The sequence below is a fragment of the Camellia sinensis genome, chromosome 15, assembly GCF_055761805.1.
Source record: "Camellia sinensis isolate YWXY chromosome 15, ASM5576180v1, whole genome shotgun sequence".
In the NCBI taxonomy this organism is placed as follows: Eukaryota; Viridiplantae; Streptophyta; class Magnoliopsida; order Ericales; family Theaceae; genus Camellia; species Camellia sinensis.
In genome coordinates, this window is record NC_138975.1 from 7,348,533 (window position 1) to 7,364,322 (window position 15,790).

The window sequence follows — 15,790 nt, forward strand, 5'->3', positions numbered from 1 at the left end:
TTTGCATTTTAGTACCTAAACTTTTGAACCAAAAAAAAAATTCAAAATTAGATTTATCGCCTGAGTGCCTTTTAATTTATTTATCAAACTCATATCAAATCAAATTTTATAAAAAAAAAAACATTATCAAATATTTCATTAAAATTTTAATACATTTTTTTAAAACTTAGAAAAATTGTTAAAAAATAAAAAATCAAGACTCAATTTTTTTCCACATTTGTTAAAGAAAGTTTTTGAGGTAGGTTAAGTATTTGCGAAGGAAAAAAAAAATCAAGTTTTGATCTAAATTTGTTGAATAATTTAATTAAAAAAAAGAAAAAGCAAAAAGGGAAAGGGTTGGAAATCACATAGTGATACGTGCTAGTTCTTTCTCTGAAACCCTAGAATTACACCCCAAAACAAGTGTGCGATTTTCTCGCTCACCGGACTTTGTTTTCTCTGTGAAAATCTGACCATCGATCGCCCCAATCTCCGCCGGAGCACAGTTAAAGGTTTCATCTTCTCAATTAGCTTTGCAGATCAGAAAGGCATTGGAGGATCACTTGTTCATTCAGATCTGGGGTGTAATTCATAAGCTGCAAGTAGTACCCAGATTTGTACAGAAACCAGTGGTGGTGTTTTTTTAACAATTTGGTAAACATTTTGGGGATATAAAGATGGATAACAGCATCCATGGGAGTCTCCACAATGTACATTACTTGCAAGAACATGATGATGATCATCATCATGATGTGTTGCAGCACATGAGAAATGGGAATGGGTTGGATAATAATGAGCATGATGATAATGATGGTAATGGTGGGGAGAGTGAAGGTATGGAGGGGGACATTCAAGTTCATCCTGATACCAGGAATCTGTCTGATAATCAGAATGGGTTGGTGGCTCGTGGCGGCAATGAGAACAACAATAACCAGCTCACTCTCTCTTTCCAGGGTCAGGTTTATGTGTTCGACTCTGTCTCGCCCGAAAAGGTGATTTCATCTATTTATGCTCCAATTTAATACAAGATATTGTTATTTTCTTTTTATTATCTTGTGATTGCACATTTGTGTCAATGCAAGTGTTTTTAAAAGCACGCCTAATCAAGGGCTTAGGCAAGAAGTGAAGCCAAGCGAAGCCTTATCACCTCAAAAGGCCTGACAAGAGTCTAAGAGGGTTAAAAATATAAATAGGGAAATTGGATGCTATGTAACTATCAGTGTCTAAGGAATGTAGAGCGTGAAAATTATTGGTATATATTATGTTCTTACATTTTTAATTTTCCTCCTTTGCCCCCCTCTTCTTGGTGCCTCATTCAGAGAATGGCTTCAATTTGTTTTTGATGATGCGGCAGGTTCAAGCTGTACTTCTCTTATTGGGAGGCCGTGAAATTCCTCCTACAAGCATGCCTACTGTCCCAATAAGCACTCATCAAAATACTAGGGTATGTGTGACCCTTGATTTGAGTAAGCTTTGTATTTCGTCATGTGTTTCATATTTTTTAGCCCCCTAATTTATGAAGCATTTAATCAGGGATTGTCCAGTACTCCAGAGCATTGTAGTGTCCCTCATAGGTTGGCCTCATTGATTAGATTCCGTGCAAAGCGAAAAGAACGAAACTTCGACAAGAAAATCCGTTATACTGTCCGTAAGGAGGTTGCAATTAGGTATGGTATGGTGATTTTTCCTCTATGTAGTTCACATAAAACTCCAGGTATTATTCATCTGAAATAACACTAGTATTATTGATTTCTCTACACACTCAATAAAAGCGTATAATAGTCTAGGAAATTTTGACTTATGGCTTAAAAATATATAGACAAGAATAAAAATGTAGTGTCAGAGTGTTAACTTGAAACATTTTGGAAATGTTTTGAAAATATGAAGGTAAATGACAAAAAGATTTGTTTCCTTCACTTGCCTCATACATCTTGGCCCAAAGCCTTAGGAATCTTTGCTTTTGGATCTAGGTCACCATCACCACAATCCACCCACCTGAAAGCCACACATTGTTGGTTCTCGTGTAGGACCTGCCCCACATTTCAGTTTGGTGCTAACTCTAATACCATTTGTATGATTGTATCACTTCGACACCGCATTGTATAATATTGCCTGCTTTGAGCTAGGCCAACACAATTAAATGTGTTGAATAATTAAGGTTCAAAACTCACACTTATAAGACACTTCACACACACTTTGCTAAGCGATAAGGGACAAATTACATGGACTTGGTATCTTTAACTCGCCTCATCAAATTTGGCCCTGATTGGTTCTTCGGTCTAAGTCACCACATATAATTTCTTTAGATAAAGGCCATGAGTTTATTATACAACAAATTAAGCCATGTGTCCCACTCAATGGGGTCGACTATATAAATTCTTTTTCGTCATTTTTCTCTATCATGATCTATATGCTTAGATAAATTAAATAATTTCATTTTTTTTAACCACCTCACCACATGTTAATTTAGGTCTTTCCTATCTCCCCCTTTCTTCTAACATTTCCTTTTATAGTGCTCATATTACTCATCCTTCCCGTTGCATCTATAGGTCTTCGTTGTGCATAACCAAACCATCTTAATATGTTCTCTCTCAACTTATCTTTAATTAGTGCTACTCCTACTATTTTAGGAATATATTCATTTCTAGGTCCATCTTTGTTAGGCCACAAGTTTATAATGTGAAACTAATATGAATCAGGAGTCACTAAGTTGATGCCAAACAAATAAATCTTATCAAACAAAGTATTATATTTTCTATACGCATTAGTTCAATTACAAAATTATCCAGAATAATATTAATTTTGATATTAATAGTAAACAAAGGATAAAGTGTAATGTTTATTTTATTATTATTATTATTATTTTGACTAGATTATGAATAAGGTTCAATAAAGATTAATGAATGGTAAAAGCTCATAAATAAAAGGTTTAAAGGGTTAGCTAGGGAAGGGGGGTTTGCCATAATAACCAATTTGTATAGTGAATGCACTTTGAGAGTCCATTGTCAAGCCAAGATTTTGCTGTTTATGGACAACTTTGAGTTTTAAATCTTTGTAACCACTTGATAGTGCTTTTGATTTAATTCGTCATCACTTCTGTTGGTACTCATGCAGGATGCAACGGAATAAAGGTCAATTTACATCTTCAAAACCCAATCACGATGATTGTGCATCAGCAGTAACAAGCTGGGACTCAAACCAGAGCTGGGGCTTGGATGGTAGTGGGTCCCAGCAGCAAGAGATTGTGTAAGTTTACATCTTTGTTCATATATTACAACACTTGGCAACTTAATGTTATCTCAAGTTTCCTTCCTCTTGTTTTCATTTGTAGGAATTGATTGCCCCCTATTCCTCTTTTTTTTTTTTTTCTTTCTCCTCCCTCTACCTAAAAGAAGAAGGAAAAAAATTGAACCAGGATAGCTCTTTACTTGCATCTTAGATTTTTCTTTTATTCTTTTAATTTTGCATAATTTAATTGTCTGTGGAATTTGTGTTCTTATATAACAACCTCTTCTGATTTGGCTTATCTGATACCCAATTATGGGGTGTACATGTATAAGTTGGGTTTCCTATTATTTATCCCAAGAAAAAGAAGCTTGGGTTTCCTATTGTATTTCAATTGAAGTTTTGACATCTATTGGGCAGTTTTCATTACTTGGATCCACTTTGTACCTTTTTTTTTTTTTGACATGGTACATATCGGCCGGCAGAGAACGGAGTTCATAACTATTGATGTGATTGAAGTTGCATCATGTATTCACTGCTTCATGCCTGAAGGTTCACTAATCACCCTTGTGCAAATAAAAGGTCATGGAGTGTTTGTAACTTACATATCTTCTTATCATCATAAACTTGCCCATGCCCTAATCCTCATCCAGACAAGTTAAAGGACTCCCACAGGTCCACACTGAATCACTTATTGTTGCTCTTGATACTGTGCAGCATTTAAAGAAAAAAGGGTCTACTTTATCTATTGATGTAATCTATGCCTTCTCCATAAACTGAATCCTTCTGTTCGCCAAAAATTGGGAGTTTGTGAGAATTTTATCCAAGATTTCCTTGTATAGAGGCTACAGATGTTGAGCCACACCATTGGTTAAGTCTTACTTGGAGTTGTCTTGGAAAGAAAAGTTGGATGCTCATTGTAGCCACCTCCTTACGAATCACTTTCCTCTGATTTTGTTACTGATGTGCTAGTACTGCAATGCTTAAAATTGTCTCTTTATTTAATTCTGGGTTATCCAGAAATTTAAGTATGTTTAATTTTCTTGAAATTTTCTGGCAGCTGTAGGCATTGTGGCATCAGTGAGAGGTCAACTCCGATGATGCGCCGTGGACCGGAAGGACCAAGGACCCTTTGCAATGCATGTGGACTTATGTGGGCAAATAAGGTGAATATGGATACTTGTTGGTACCTCCTCTGTTGGTTCTATCTTCTATAGTTGTTTGCTCTTGTTATTTTAGCAATAACATCTAATATGACCACATGGACAGTTTACTTTAAGACCATCTTGAGCAGATCGCGTCATTTCAATTGTATCAGTGCTATATTTTACCCCGTCAGTGTAAAAAATGCTATATTTTGACATACCTTCTCCAGTAGTGCACTGCTATATTTTAGCAATGATCACCATATGGTTCAATTTTCACCATACGATGCGATCATATGTACCTAATTATATGTATTTCCAATGTCTTTAAATTATTCATTTAATTTAAAATTTGTATCCTTTAGGGAACCCTGAGAGACCTCTCAAAGGCAGCACCCCAATTGGGACAAAATCCTTTGTTGAGCCAGAATGAGGTTTGAAGCCTATCACTATGCACTGGGTACATTCATGATAAATTAATTGGCAATAGAAAATTTTGAAAATTATTTTCTATTTACTCGAATGGTCTTTGTATCTTTTCTCATTTCTGTTTCTTTGATCTATGTTCTGCAGAATGGAAATTTTGACGCAGATCAAATGGTTTGTAGAATTGCTGGAAATGGCAGTGATTCATCGTGAAAACCTTTTTAGAAATAGTTGGCTTCATAGAGGGATTTAAAAGGCTGAATGTTCGGGTTTGATGATCTCATCCCACTTTTCAATAAGTCATTTAGGCTTTTATTCTCCAAAATGCCCAAGAAATTCATGCTGATGTGAAATTCCCAAAACTGAAATATTTCAGGTTTTGTTCTTGCCCTTGGAGAAATAGCGAGCGCTGCCCTTCTCTTTTTGCTTAGTTTTAAATTGATTGACTTTATTTAAACTAGCTTGGTTGCAGTTATTTTATATCATAATTAAAGAGGAGGAGGAGGAGGAGGAGGAGGAGAACAGTTGTAAGATAAGGGTTGTTGTCTGAGCTACTGCTGGTGGGTTTTGTTGTGCAATAGTCATTCCTTGCAGATTATCTCTCTCTCTCTCTCTCTCTCCCCTGTGATTTTGCTGTGTTCTTTTCTTTGTTTGTTTGTTTGGGAAATGAATCAAATGATAATGAATTGTATTATTCAGTGGAAAAGAAAATGTTAAGGTTTAAAAAAAAAAAAAAAAAAAAAAAACTTATATTTTGTTCTACTTAAATAGACCACTGCAAAGTTTAAAAATAATACCTGAAATAAATTAGGTAAAGGGAAAGTGGTATCTAAAGATAAAAATATTTCTTTTTTTCTCATCTTAATGTACTCTCATCTCTATTTTTTTTTTGAAAAATTATCAGGTAACCGCAGAATGTTATGTGATATTTCAAGCTTGCAACTTTTTATTATTATTTATTTTATATATTTTATTGTAGTAAGGATTGTAATTTAGATTTAGGGGGAAAATAATTAAGGGAATTAATTTACAGTCAAGTGGGTCTTTCACAAGAAAAATTCAAATATATGAAAAAATTTATAATGTTAAATATTAATATTTATGAATTTTTCAGTAATTTGTAATTAATTTTAAAAAAATACATTGACTTGTATTTTTACTAAAAAATTATTCAGCTTATTTGGTTTCATTACTTAGGATTTACTTTTAGGAAATTGCAATTTTTTGTTTTAGGTATTTTTTTATTTTAAAAATATTCACTAAAAATTAAAAAAATATATGAAAATAAAAAATTTAATTTTTAAAAAATTGAATTCAAAAAATTAAAATTAAACACAGTAATTGTTTATTGAAACATTGCCCCCTCCATTTATTACATGTCAGTGTAAATTTATGAAAGTAATTACATATTAGTGAAAAATTTTATTATAATTTTTTTAATGTTTTTGTAAATATTTTTTTCCTGTATGCACTGGATTGTAGTTAAATCAGTAATTGATCACTCTCTCATCTACACCATTACAAAATTATTATTGCATAGAAATCTAATCCACATTGTTGAAATATACCGTACAATTCGTCAATGCACTGGCTTAAAATTTTGGTGGATGAGAAGAGTGAGAATTGAATTTTAAACTTTGGAGCTATTAAAAGAGATTTATATCACTAGACCTATTTTGAAGGGTGGATTTTTTTTAAATTATATTATTTTTTTATTTTTTTGTACATTTAAAAAAAAAAAAAATTTTAACTTATTTCTCAAAATAGGCCTAATTACATAATATATATTTAATATTATATTTATTTGAATTGCACAAATATTGCTTGGGCCAATCGTTAGTATACGCCTTCGTTTGAGAAGAGTTAATTTAAATTAAATTTTTAACTAATTTAACTTGATTAGGTTAACTCTATTTGAGAAAAAAATTTAATGCTTTTTATTTGAATGTTGTAGTTGTGAGAAAAAAAAAATAATAATTTAAATTTAAATATAATATAATATAATATTTTATTAATTTATTTAATATATTATTATTTTTTTATACTTTAAAAGTCAATTTAACCAGGCCGAATGGTTGAATTGTCGAGTCCAGATTCTCTCCTTGGTGTTTTCTACTTGGTGGGCTATTGTGTTTATTTTTGGGCTTAATTTTGATAATTCGAATCGTTCACATTTTAGGATTTGTTGAGTATATCATGCCTGTAAAAAATTAAATTGATCGGACCTTAAAAACTACGTGTTCAAATCAGCGAACTAAAAACTATTTTATTAAAAAATAAAACAGTTTATTAAAAAAATTTAATAAATGATTTTTCAATGAGCTGAACACATAGTTTTCGATATCCAATCTATTTGATTTTTTACAGATATAATATATTTGATAAATCCTAAAATATGAACGGTTTAAATTATTAAAATTGAATTAAAAAATAAGCCCAATGGACCACCAAATAAAGAGCCAAATAGATAGATCTGAGAGGATCTGGACTCTGAATTTCAACAAATTGGAAAACATTTGCAAAGCGCCTGGACTATTGGATGACAAATGGTAAAATTAGTTGAATTTTAGACAAATTACATATACCTCTCTTGGAGTTTGACTAAATTATAAATACCTTCTTAAGGTTTCAAAAATTACATCCCGTCTTTTAAAATTTATATTTTTATAACAATTTGTCTCCTGAAATTTAAATTTCATAACAAATTAATCATTAATTTATTATGTAAATATAACATTCATAAAAAAATTTATAATTTCTTAAATCTCAAAAGAGTGTTTATAATTTGACCAAACCTCAACTCGAGGGGTATATTTCAATTTTCAACATTCTTTATATAATTTATACGCGTGCGAACAAGTCTCCTCTTCTCTAATCTCCTCTCTCCTCATTTGATATTGTTACGTTTGGTAGGTCCGTCCTCTGCTACAACTTGTTCTTCCTCTTCGGTCTTCTTCCTCTTCGGTATCTCTCACACGAACAAACTTCACAACCTAAAACCAGAGAGAGAGAGATCGCAGACATCTTTCTTCTTCTCCGATCCCTCGGATTCGTGGCAATTCGATTTCCTTTTCCAAGCTAACATTTTTCCTTTTTCAACTTTAAAATCAACAACAATTGCTTAGGTTTTTTTTTTCCCCCCTTCTTATTATATATATAATGGCGAGGAGCAGATCAACATCGAACAGATGGAGGTATATAAATCCTGCATATTACTTGAAGCGACCGAAGCGTCTCGCATTGCTATTCATCGTCTTCGTCTTTGCCTCCTTGCTCTTTTGGGATCGCCACACTCTTGTCACTGACCACCAGGTATTTTCTTTATTATTTGTTCTTTTGAATTGAGTTTATTTCGTTAGATCTGTTATTGTTTCCGGAATTTGTGATTCAATTGTTGTTGTTTTGTGGAATTTTTACACTTTATTTGATGTAGTCATCATTTAGTTAGCATTTTGTTTCTGAAAAAGCGACTTTCTTTTATTTGGTGTTTTAACAAAGCTATAAAAACCATTCCTTTAATGCCCCCATCAAACTGGGCTCGTACAATGTTTCAGTAATAGTTGGTGAGGGTCATGAAACTTGAAAATAAAGCTGCATCAATGACTAGAAAGAGTTATTGATTGGAAAATCATGAAAAACATATATCCAATGCAAGGTGGAGTGGGGGAAAGCAAAGTCGGATGCAGAAGGGAGGAGTGGAGGAAAGTAGAAGAGGGGCTTCAAGTGGGCTGCCCCCCTTTTTTGTTTAGCGTCCTTTACTTAGACTTACACTGTGTTTGGGTTGGGGGATTTGGGAAGGGATTTGGAAAAGGAAATGAAAAAGGTAGGTGGAATATGAATAAAATATACTTACATTTCACTTAAGTTTCACACACTTTTTTTCATTTCCCTTTAGTTATGAATAAGTTGATAGGACTTTTAGTTTGGTTTTGTTATGAGTAAGTTGACTAGATATAAAATGAGGTAATTGAATTATAGATATTGTTTTGGTGGGTGAAATAATAATAATAAAAGTGTTAATTATAAATTACAAGTTTGGAAAGAAGGAACACACTACCTTAAGTTGAATTTTTTTCTCATGATGTATCAAATTACAAGACACCTCACAACACACTTTTTTTGTTTATGATATGAGATGAAGTTCCTTACTGGGAGGGATAGGTTTTGTTTTGAACTTGTAATTTTGATCTCAAGTGTAGTAGGAAAAAGATAATAGTTAACCATATATATCTGCTCTCCATAGTGCTGGATGAAATTGCAATATTAATAGTAAGTACCTTTTATTCTAATGTTCTTGTTTAGGATCATATTTTGTTTTATATTTTGATGGTGAGGGAGAATCATTTGTCTTATCTCTCATGTTTAAGAAACTTATACTGATTTGCAGGAAGAGCTCTCTAAGTTGAATGAAGAAGTATCTCGGTTGCAAAATATGGTAAAGGATGTAAATTGATTATTCCCTGCCCCATACTTAAGCTTTATGTACTTCCATCTTTTTAATAAATAATTTTGAGAAAAACAAAAAACAAAATTTTTTGTTGAAAAATACAAAATTCTTTGTCCAACTTCGTCACAACTTTTCTCTTAACTTCTACTCAACTGATCAGTTTTCAACTATCTTGATCTAAATTTCGTAAGTATGGATACAATATGTTATATTTTTTATTTTGCAAATGGTTGAATATTTGATTGGTGCTTCCAGCTGGAGGAGTTAAAGAATAACAACGGAATTTTAGGTGAAAAGATGAACTCTGGTGGCAAAAGTAGTGATGTCACCAAGGAAAAAGATGTTCCAGATGACCCTATCAGCATTCAGCGAAGAGAGAAAGTAAAAGATGCCATGATTCATGCATGGAGTTCATATGAAAAATATGCATGGGGTCACGATGAGCTTCAGGTACAGTGTATATTTTATTAAATATATTCTACCCGTAATTTTCTATTTTGTTCATCTATGTTGGACATGTCCAAGCGTGCTCTAGTGTTTTATAAATTTATCTAAGTTAGAAACTCATCAAACACAGTATTATGACAGAGCGGAATGGCAGAAAAGGATTCGTGTAGCCATCTTGTTTGATTGGGACACAAGGCTTGGTTTGGTTTGGTTTCTTTTTCTTTGGTAGATTTCTCAAGCATGTTTAATAGGGGTGAGGGGCTATAGAAGTGTTTTTTGTTGCTTTACACTACCTCTCTCCTGTATATGAATGTGCTTGTTGGATGCGTTTTAATAAATCCTATCATACTTATCAAAAAAATTCATTTACCCAAAAAAGGACTTTTAAGTGGCTGAGTTTTTCTCCGTCATCTAATCAAGTTCAAAGCTTTACCACAGAAGTAGTGAAGAGATAGTGATATGTAGACATATTTCTGTGTAGTTAATATTGTTCCTGTTTTCCTTCCTCCCATAACACTTCTAAAAATATGGGTCCTGCATGTGACACTAGATTTTTTTTAAGACACGCCTTTATTTTCTTTTCTCTACACCTGGAAGTTTGTGCTTTTGACACTGCACACGTTTATGTGTTTTTTTTCTAAGTTTTTCTTTTAGTTTGATCCAGTTTTCATGCCAGAATTGAATTTACATTCTTTATGTATTGAATTTCTAAGTTGGTATCATTCTGCTGTTAATATTTTTATTATTTCTGAGCTTGCATAAGCAATTATACCAACATTTTGAATTTCTTTGTTACCAGCCACAGACAAAGAATGGTGTTGATAGCTTTGGCGGTCTTGGAGCAACTCTAATTGACTCACTTGATACGTTATATATAATGGGTCTCGATGAACAGTTCCAAAGAGCTAGAGAGTGAGTTTCAGACCTTCTTTGTCTGTGATATTGAAGATGCATTGGTCTTTCTTTCTTTCTTTTTTTTTTTATAGCATCAATTACATCATTCTCAAGTTAAATAGCTGTTAGTTCAACTTCTCTGTTTGTATCTTATTTTACTGCCCAGCCTCTTGTCCGTTAACTACACTTTCTTTTCATTGGCCTTCTTCTCTTCTACTTACATCCTAATTCAGTTGCTTTTTTTCTGCTCTTATCTTCTTCTTCACATTCAGTTGCTGTTCTTAGATTTTATTTTATATATCTAGACTTATACATACATATATTTATTATATACATGACATAAATATGTATTTTTGTACATACAAATAGATATATCATATAACTACATTTCTTGTCCCTTTGAGTGGTTTTTTTATAGCTTGGTTTCCTCTTTGATAGTAATAAACCTATTCATTGCAGGTGGGTGGCAAACTCATTGGATTTCAACAAGAATTATGATGCTAGCGTTTTTGAGACAACCATAAGGTTGCTTTATAAGGTTTAATATGTCATTTTTATTAGTTGTCTCTTTAAATTTATGTTGTTTCTTTTTCTAAAGAAATATTTTGTGCTACTGTTCCGTAATCAACATAATTTGAGTGACATGTGAAGGCTGTACTGATCAATAATGTTTTTTTTTTCATTGTACTCCAGAGTTGTGGGTGGACTTCTTAGTACATATGATCTCTCAGGGGACAAAATTTTCCTTGAAAAAGCTAAAGACATTGCAGATAGGCTGCTTCCTGCATGGGATACCCAGTCTGGCATTCCCTATAATGTTATTAACTTGGCACATGGAAATGCACATAATCCTGGATGGACTGGGGTAAGCTCTAAACTTCATGGATGTGCAAGTCAAATTTTTTCTGATTGGTTGCAGTTAGTTGTCTTTGGAGTTTGATGTTACTTAATTTCCTTTGACGTCATCCCCAGAAAAGTTATTTCATGTAATTTGTTAATCTACTTTTGAACTTTTGCCTAGGAGAGGATTTGGTCGGTAACTATAATTTATCACGGCATGGTCTGCCATTAATTGAAATATGTGTACAGACTGGGAAATTTTTTTATCTGCAGCTGTTTCCATCAAGTGGATTGTAGCTAATTTCTTACATTTCCTCTGATGGAATTATCACATACAATTGCCATTTAACCTCAAGTATCATGGCGACACTAAAACTCTACATTGATTTATACAACAATCATTCTGTCTATACATAATCTACATCATTTTTTTTTTACAGCATTTGATAAACTATCAAACCCGAGGCAATCTTAGTGATTGCTCTTAGATGTTTTGTCTTATGTCAATGGAGGTTTACTACTTCTCTTTCTTGTTTGGTTATTATAATTTACAATGTTCCCTGTTTTTAGGGTGATTCTATCCTGGCAGATTCTGCCACAGAACAGGTGGAATTTATTGCTCTTTCTCAAAGGACAGGAGACCCAAAGTATCAACAGAAGGTATAACCCTTCTATGCTTCTAGGTGCATACACAATAGAATATCCATTGATTTTTGCCCCCAAAAAAAAAAGTTTCATTTATCACAAAAAATGCAAATGCATGGCATCATATGGAATGTAGTTCCTTATTTAACCTTTTGTTTTATATAGAACTTCAATGTCAAATAGAGTTAATGCTGCATATATAAGATAATTGGCTTCTATTGGTACATTTCTGGGAGATTAATTATTCTGTCAGTGAACTAAAAGTCATATATTGTTGTTTCAGGTGGAGAATGTTATTGCACAGTTGAATAAAACCTTTCCTGCTGATGGCTTGCTTCCCATCTATATTAATCCGCACAGAGGGACTCAATCATACTCGACCATTACTTTTGGGGCCATGGGGGACAGGTACTGACTATTCAGTTTTTTGAGATGATATATGTGAACCTTGCTGAGCTTACTATTTGTGATGGCGGTGTCCCAATATCTAGATCTCATTTAAAAATTTATACCGTCAATCTGCTTCTGTAAGTTTGACTAAGGTCTGGTTAATGCAAAACTTTGGTGGCAGTTTCTATGAATATTTGCTCAAAGTTTGGATTCAAGGAAACAAGACTGCTGCTGTGAAGCATTATAGGTGAGAACCCATTACCACTATTTTTTGTTTGCCACTATTAATCTCGAACTACTTGAGAAGATATTGCGTGTCCAATCAGACATGTTAGTCATCAACAGGTAGCTTTAATCATCAAAATACTTGCTTCTGTTCCTATGGAACCTTTTGATGTAAATATAATTATTTACCGTGTTGAACATGCTAATAACCAATGGAACACTTTCTTCCCTGCCTGTTCTTTGTTTTTCGGTCAGAACAGAATGGAGGTTTATACTTCTATTGGGAAGTTAAAAGTTCCCAAGATTAACCATTGGAAAAGAGGAAGGAAAAATAAAAAAGAGATATTAGCTCCCAAGAGGCATGTCCTCAACTAAATTGAAAAAATAAAATCATTTCGTTTCTCTTGGGGTTGTGTGAAAAATTATGTCCTCTATTTTATTTATGTTGATTTAAGTTTGATGTATGCTTTTGTTTTTCAAGTTCTGAATTGGAAACTAAGACATAGAGAAAACATTTTCCTTTTCCTGGATTTTCCTAATAAGATTCTTTATTGAAACTTTGGAATCAGAGACATGTGGGAGACGTCTATGAAAGGTCTGTTAAGCTTGGTTCGGAGATCCAAACCATCATCTTTTACATATATATGCGAGAAGATGGGGAGTAATCTTAATGACAAGGTAAAGATTAGAATAAATTCGTAATCAATAGAGCTGCTTTATTAATTAACTCATGATGTTTGCATTCTTTTCCAAATATTGGCAGATGGATGAATTAGCATGCTTTGCTCCAGGGATGATTGCCTTAGGATCATCTGGTTATGGTTCTGATGATTCTCAGACATTTCTCACACTTGCAGAAGAGGTATTCATAAATTCTTGTCACAGATTTTAAATGTATTGTCCTGAATATGACACCTTTGACCTTGAGTTGCAATGCCCCTTGTATATGTTGTTATGGAGTGTTGAATCATAATGTAACTGAGATCCTGTCAAGGAGACATTTTAAGAGAGCATTTTTGTGCTTCTACACAAATTTTATGTAAGTTAGCAATCATGAGATTATCATATGAGCTAATCTAATCTGTTTCAATAGTTAAAACTTGGCCTACCAACCTTGAGGTTGTGAGGTTCAAACCTGAGGGCAGTCATTTTATGCAAATTATGTCAAATGTTAGATCTGTACCCAATTTATCCCAACTTAGACCCCCATACAATATAGGAGGCTAAATTGGGGAAATAATTACATGCATGTGCTTAATTTCTATAATAGAAGGTTATACTTCTCGTACATCACTCTCACTATTCTCCCTTCACTTCTAGAGGTTCTATATATTCTCAGAGGCTCTAGACTCAGTGTTATCACCCGACAAGGCTACTTGTCTGTCACCCAGCTTCCTTCGCAGAGTCTCCAGTGCCTCTAACTTGTTGCCATCTCTCCATCAAACCTCCACTATCTGACACATGGTTTACATGCTTTCTCTGCTGGACAAAGACTTTTTTGTGTAGTTCTTTACTGGCATATGAATGCATAATTTTAATTTCTGGCCATTTCTGTAGGCTGTGTTTGGATCAAGAATTGGCAGAGAGAAAGAAAATAGGAAGGCAAAAGTGAATGAAATAGAAACTGAATTTGTCACATTTTCCTTTCCTTATCTTTTCCCCCAAATCCTAGATCCAAACACAGCGTAAGGTTGAGGGGTAATTTGGAAGTTTTATCATTTGATCAAAGGACAGCAGTCCAGCGCAACATCTGCCCATTTTCAGTTTAGGGAACATATCCTTGCTCCCATTGCTTCGATGGTTTGTTCGTTACATAACGGTTATGCTCTTGGTCTTTGATTGAATTCCTTTGCATCTTTATGCAGCTTGCTTGGACGTGCTATAACTTCTATCAGTCAACACCGACAAAATTGGCCGGAGAGAACTATTTCTTTACCTCAGGGCAGGTTGTGATTATTCTTGTGAGATTTATTGGATCACTTCTGTCATTTTTTGTGTGGTTCTCTCATATACAATTTTTTCAGGATATGAGTGTGGGTACATCATGGAACATATTGAGACCAGAGACAGTAGAATCACTCTTTTATCTCTGGCGATTGACTGGCAACAAGACATATCAAGAGTGGGGCTGGAACATATTTGAAGCATTTGAAAAGAACTCACGCATAGAGTCAGGATATGTTGGACTGAAGGATGTAAGTATTTTCAAATCCATATTTCAGATTGTGTTTGGATTCAAGTTCTTTGTGTACTTCAGATTACCTTTATGTGAAATGAGCATACTCTTTATAAATTATCCTTTCACCACTATTTATATGGCTGTTTTAACTGCTGATTGTTGGTGTTCCCAGGTCAATTCTGGTGTGAAAGACAATATGATGCAAAGCTTCTTTCTTTCTGAAACACTCAAATATTTCTATCTTCTTTATTCACCCTCTACACTTATCCCACTGGATGAGTGGGTTTTCAACACGGAAGCTCACCCTCTAAGAATTGTCACTAGGCATGAACAAGGAGAGAATTTCAGTGGATCAGATGAACAAACTAAACCACTTGTTAGGTCACGAGCAAGGAAAGAAGGTCGATTTGGTGGTGATTAGGATTTTTACTGGTAATTCCCGTGCTGAAATTTTAGGGTTTTTTATTACATGAAGAGCTGAAGGTCTTATATATTATAGTGTACGAAAAGAAGGTCCAATTTTACAATTGAAAATAGATGCGGCATCACAATGCTCAACTGATTCAACTTGCAGTAAACTGGTAGGATCGTTGTATTTTATACTTTCTGTTGCCCACATTTTGGAAGTGATGGATGTAACTTAGAGTATAGGCATTCTGGATATTGTGCATTTTAATTTTTTTTTTTGTTTTTGCGGAATTGATCATTTGTATTCCAGTTTTTATTACAATATGATACTGCTCAGGCTTGGGCGGTAATCGAGCAAATATTTTATATTTTACTCTCCTGATTTGGTAGCACTAGATTGCTGATTCTTGGTGGGTAAGTTAAATTTTTCAGTCTTCATTCATGTTTATGAAAGTGAAGTATAATTTTCATGTGGTCACATGTTTTGGTACTTGTCTTTGAAATATGCTGTGTTTGATCATGAATCTTAGTAGGAATTTG

The 15,790-nt window shown here is 33.6% G+C and overlaps 2 protein-coding genes across 5 annotated transcripts; both read left to right on the forward strand.

Moving 5' to 3' along the window:
* Positions 1–272: 272 nt before the first annotated feature.
* Positions 273–5,379, forward strand: ZML2 (ZIM-LIKE 2). 4 transcript variants are annotated; one of them, XR_014357343.1, is made up of 8 exons: positions 273–971; positions 1,334–1,423; positions 1,513–1,646; positions 3,094–3,225; positions 4,265–4,370; positions 4,715–4,809; positions 4,923–5,044; positions 5,152–5,379. XR_014357343.1 is itself a non-coding variant. In XM_082910320.1 (7 exons), the coding sequence occupies exons 1-6, from the start codon at positions 657–659 to the stop codon at positions 4,787–4,789; spliced, it is 852 nt and encodes a 283-aa protein (XP_082766446.1). In that variant the 5' UTR covers positions 273–656; the 3' UTR covers positions 4,790–4,809; positions 4,923–5,379. The 4 variants fall into 4 exon arrangements, 2 of the variants coding, with proteins under 2 accessions (XP_082766446.1, XP_028072044.2); XR_003633383.2 differs by having other exon boundaries at positions 4,715–4,783; XM_082910320.1 differs by having other exon boundaries at positions 4,923–5,379.
* A 1,077-nt stretch (positions 5,380–6,456) lies between these two features.
* Positions 6,457–15,623, forward strand: MNS1 (alpha-mannosidase 1). Its single transcript, XM_028216246.2, has 14 exons — positions 6,457–8,087; positions 9,163–9,210; positions 9,478–9,672; positions 10,469–10,581; positions 11,023–11,088; positions 11,257–11,428; positions 11,974–12,063; positions 12,332–12,456; positions 12,620–12,685; positions 13,233–13,341; positions 13,427–13,525; positions 14,529–14,609; positions 14,688–14,858; positions 15,015–15,623. The coding sequence occupies exons 1-14, from the start codon at positions 7,935–7,937 to the stop codon at positions 15,261–15,263; spliced, it is 1,737 nt and encodes a 578-aa protein (XP_028072047.1). The 5' UTR covers positions 6,457–7,934; the 3' UTR covers positions 15,264–15,623.
* Positions 15,624–15,790: the final 167 nt, after the last annotated feature.

What these genes read in the sequence shown, in the direction of transcription:
- ZML2 (XM_028216243.2), top strand. Translation starts at nt 657, where the DNA reads ATGGATAACAGCATCCATGGGAGTCTCCACAATGTACATTACTTGCAA. An exon ending in TCCCAGCAGCAAGAGATTGT is followed by an intron (nt 3,226 to 4,264) that starts GTAAGTTTACAT and finishes ATTTTCTGGCAG; the next exon opens with CTGTAGGCATTGTGGCATCA. An exon ending in GACTTATGTGGGCAAATAAG is followed by an intron (nt 4,371 to 4,714) that starts GTGAATATGGAT and finishes TGTATCCTTTAG; the next exon opens with GGAACCCTGAGAGACCTCTC.
- MNS1 (XM_028216246.2), top strand. Translation starts at nt 7,935, where the DNA reads ATGGCGAGGAGCAGATCAACATCGAACAGATGGAGGTATATAAATCCT. An exon ending in ACCCAAAGTATCAACAGAAG is followed by an intron (nt 12,064 to 12,331) that starts GTATAACCCTTC and finishes TTGTTGTTTCAG; the next exon opens with GTGGAGAATGTTATTGCACA. An exon ending in GGAGTAATCTTAATGACAAG is followed by an intron (nt 13,342 to 13,426) that starts GTAAAGATTAGA and finishes AAATATTGGCAG; the next exon opens with ATGGATGAATTAGCATGCTT.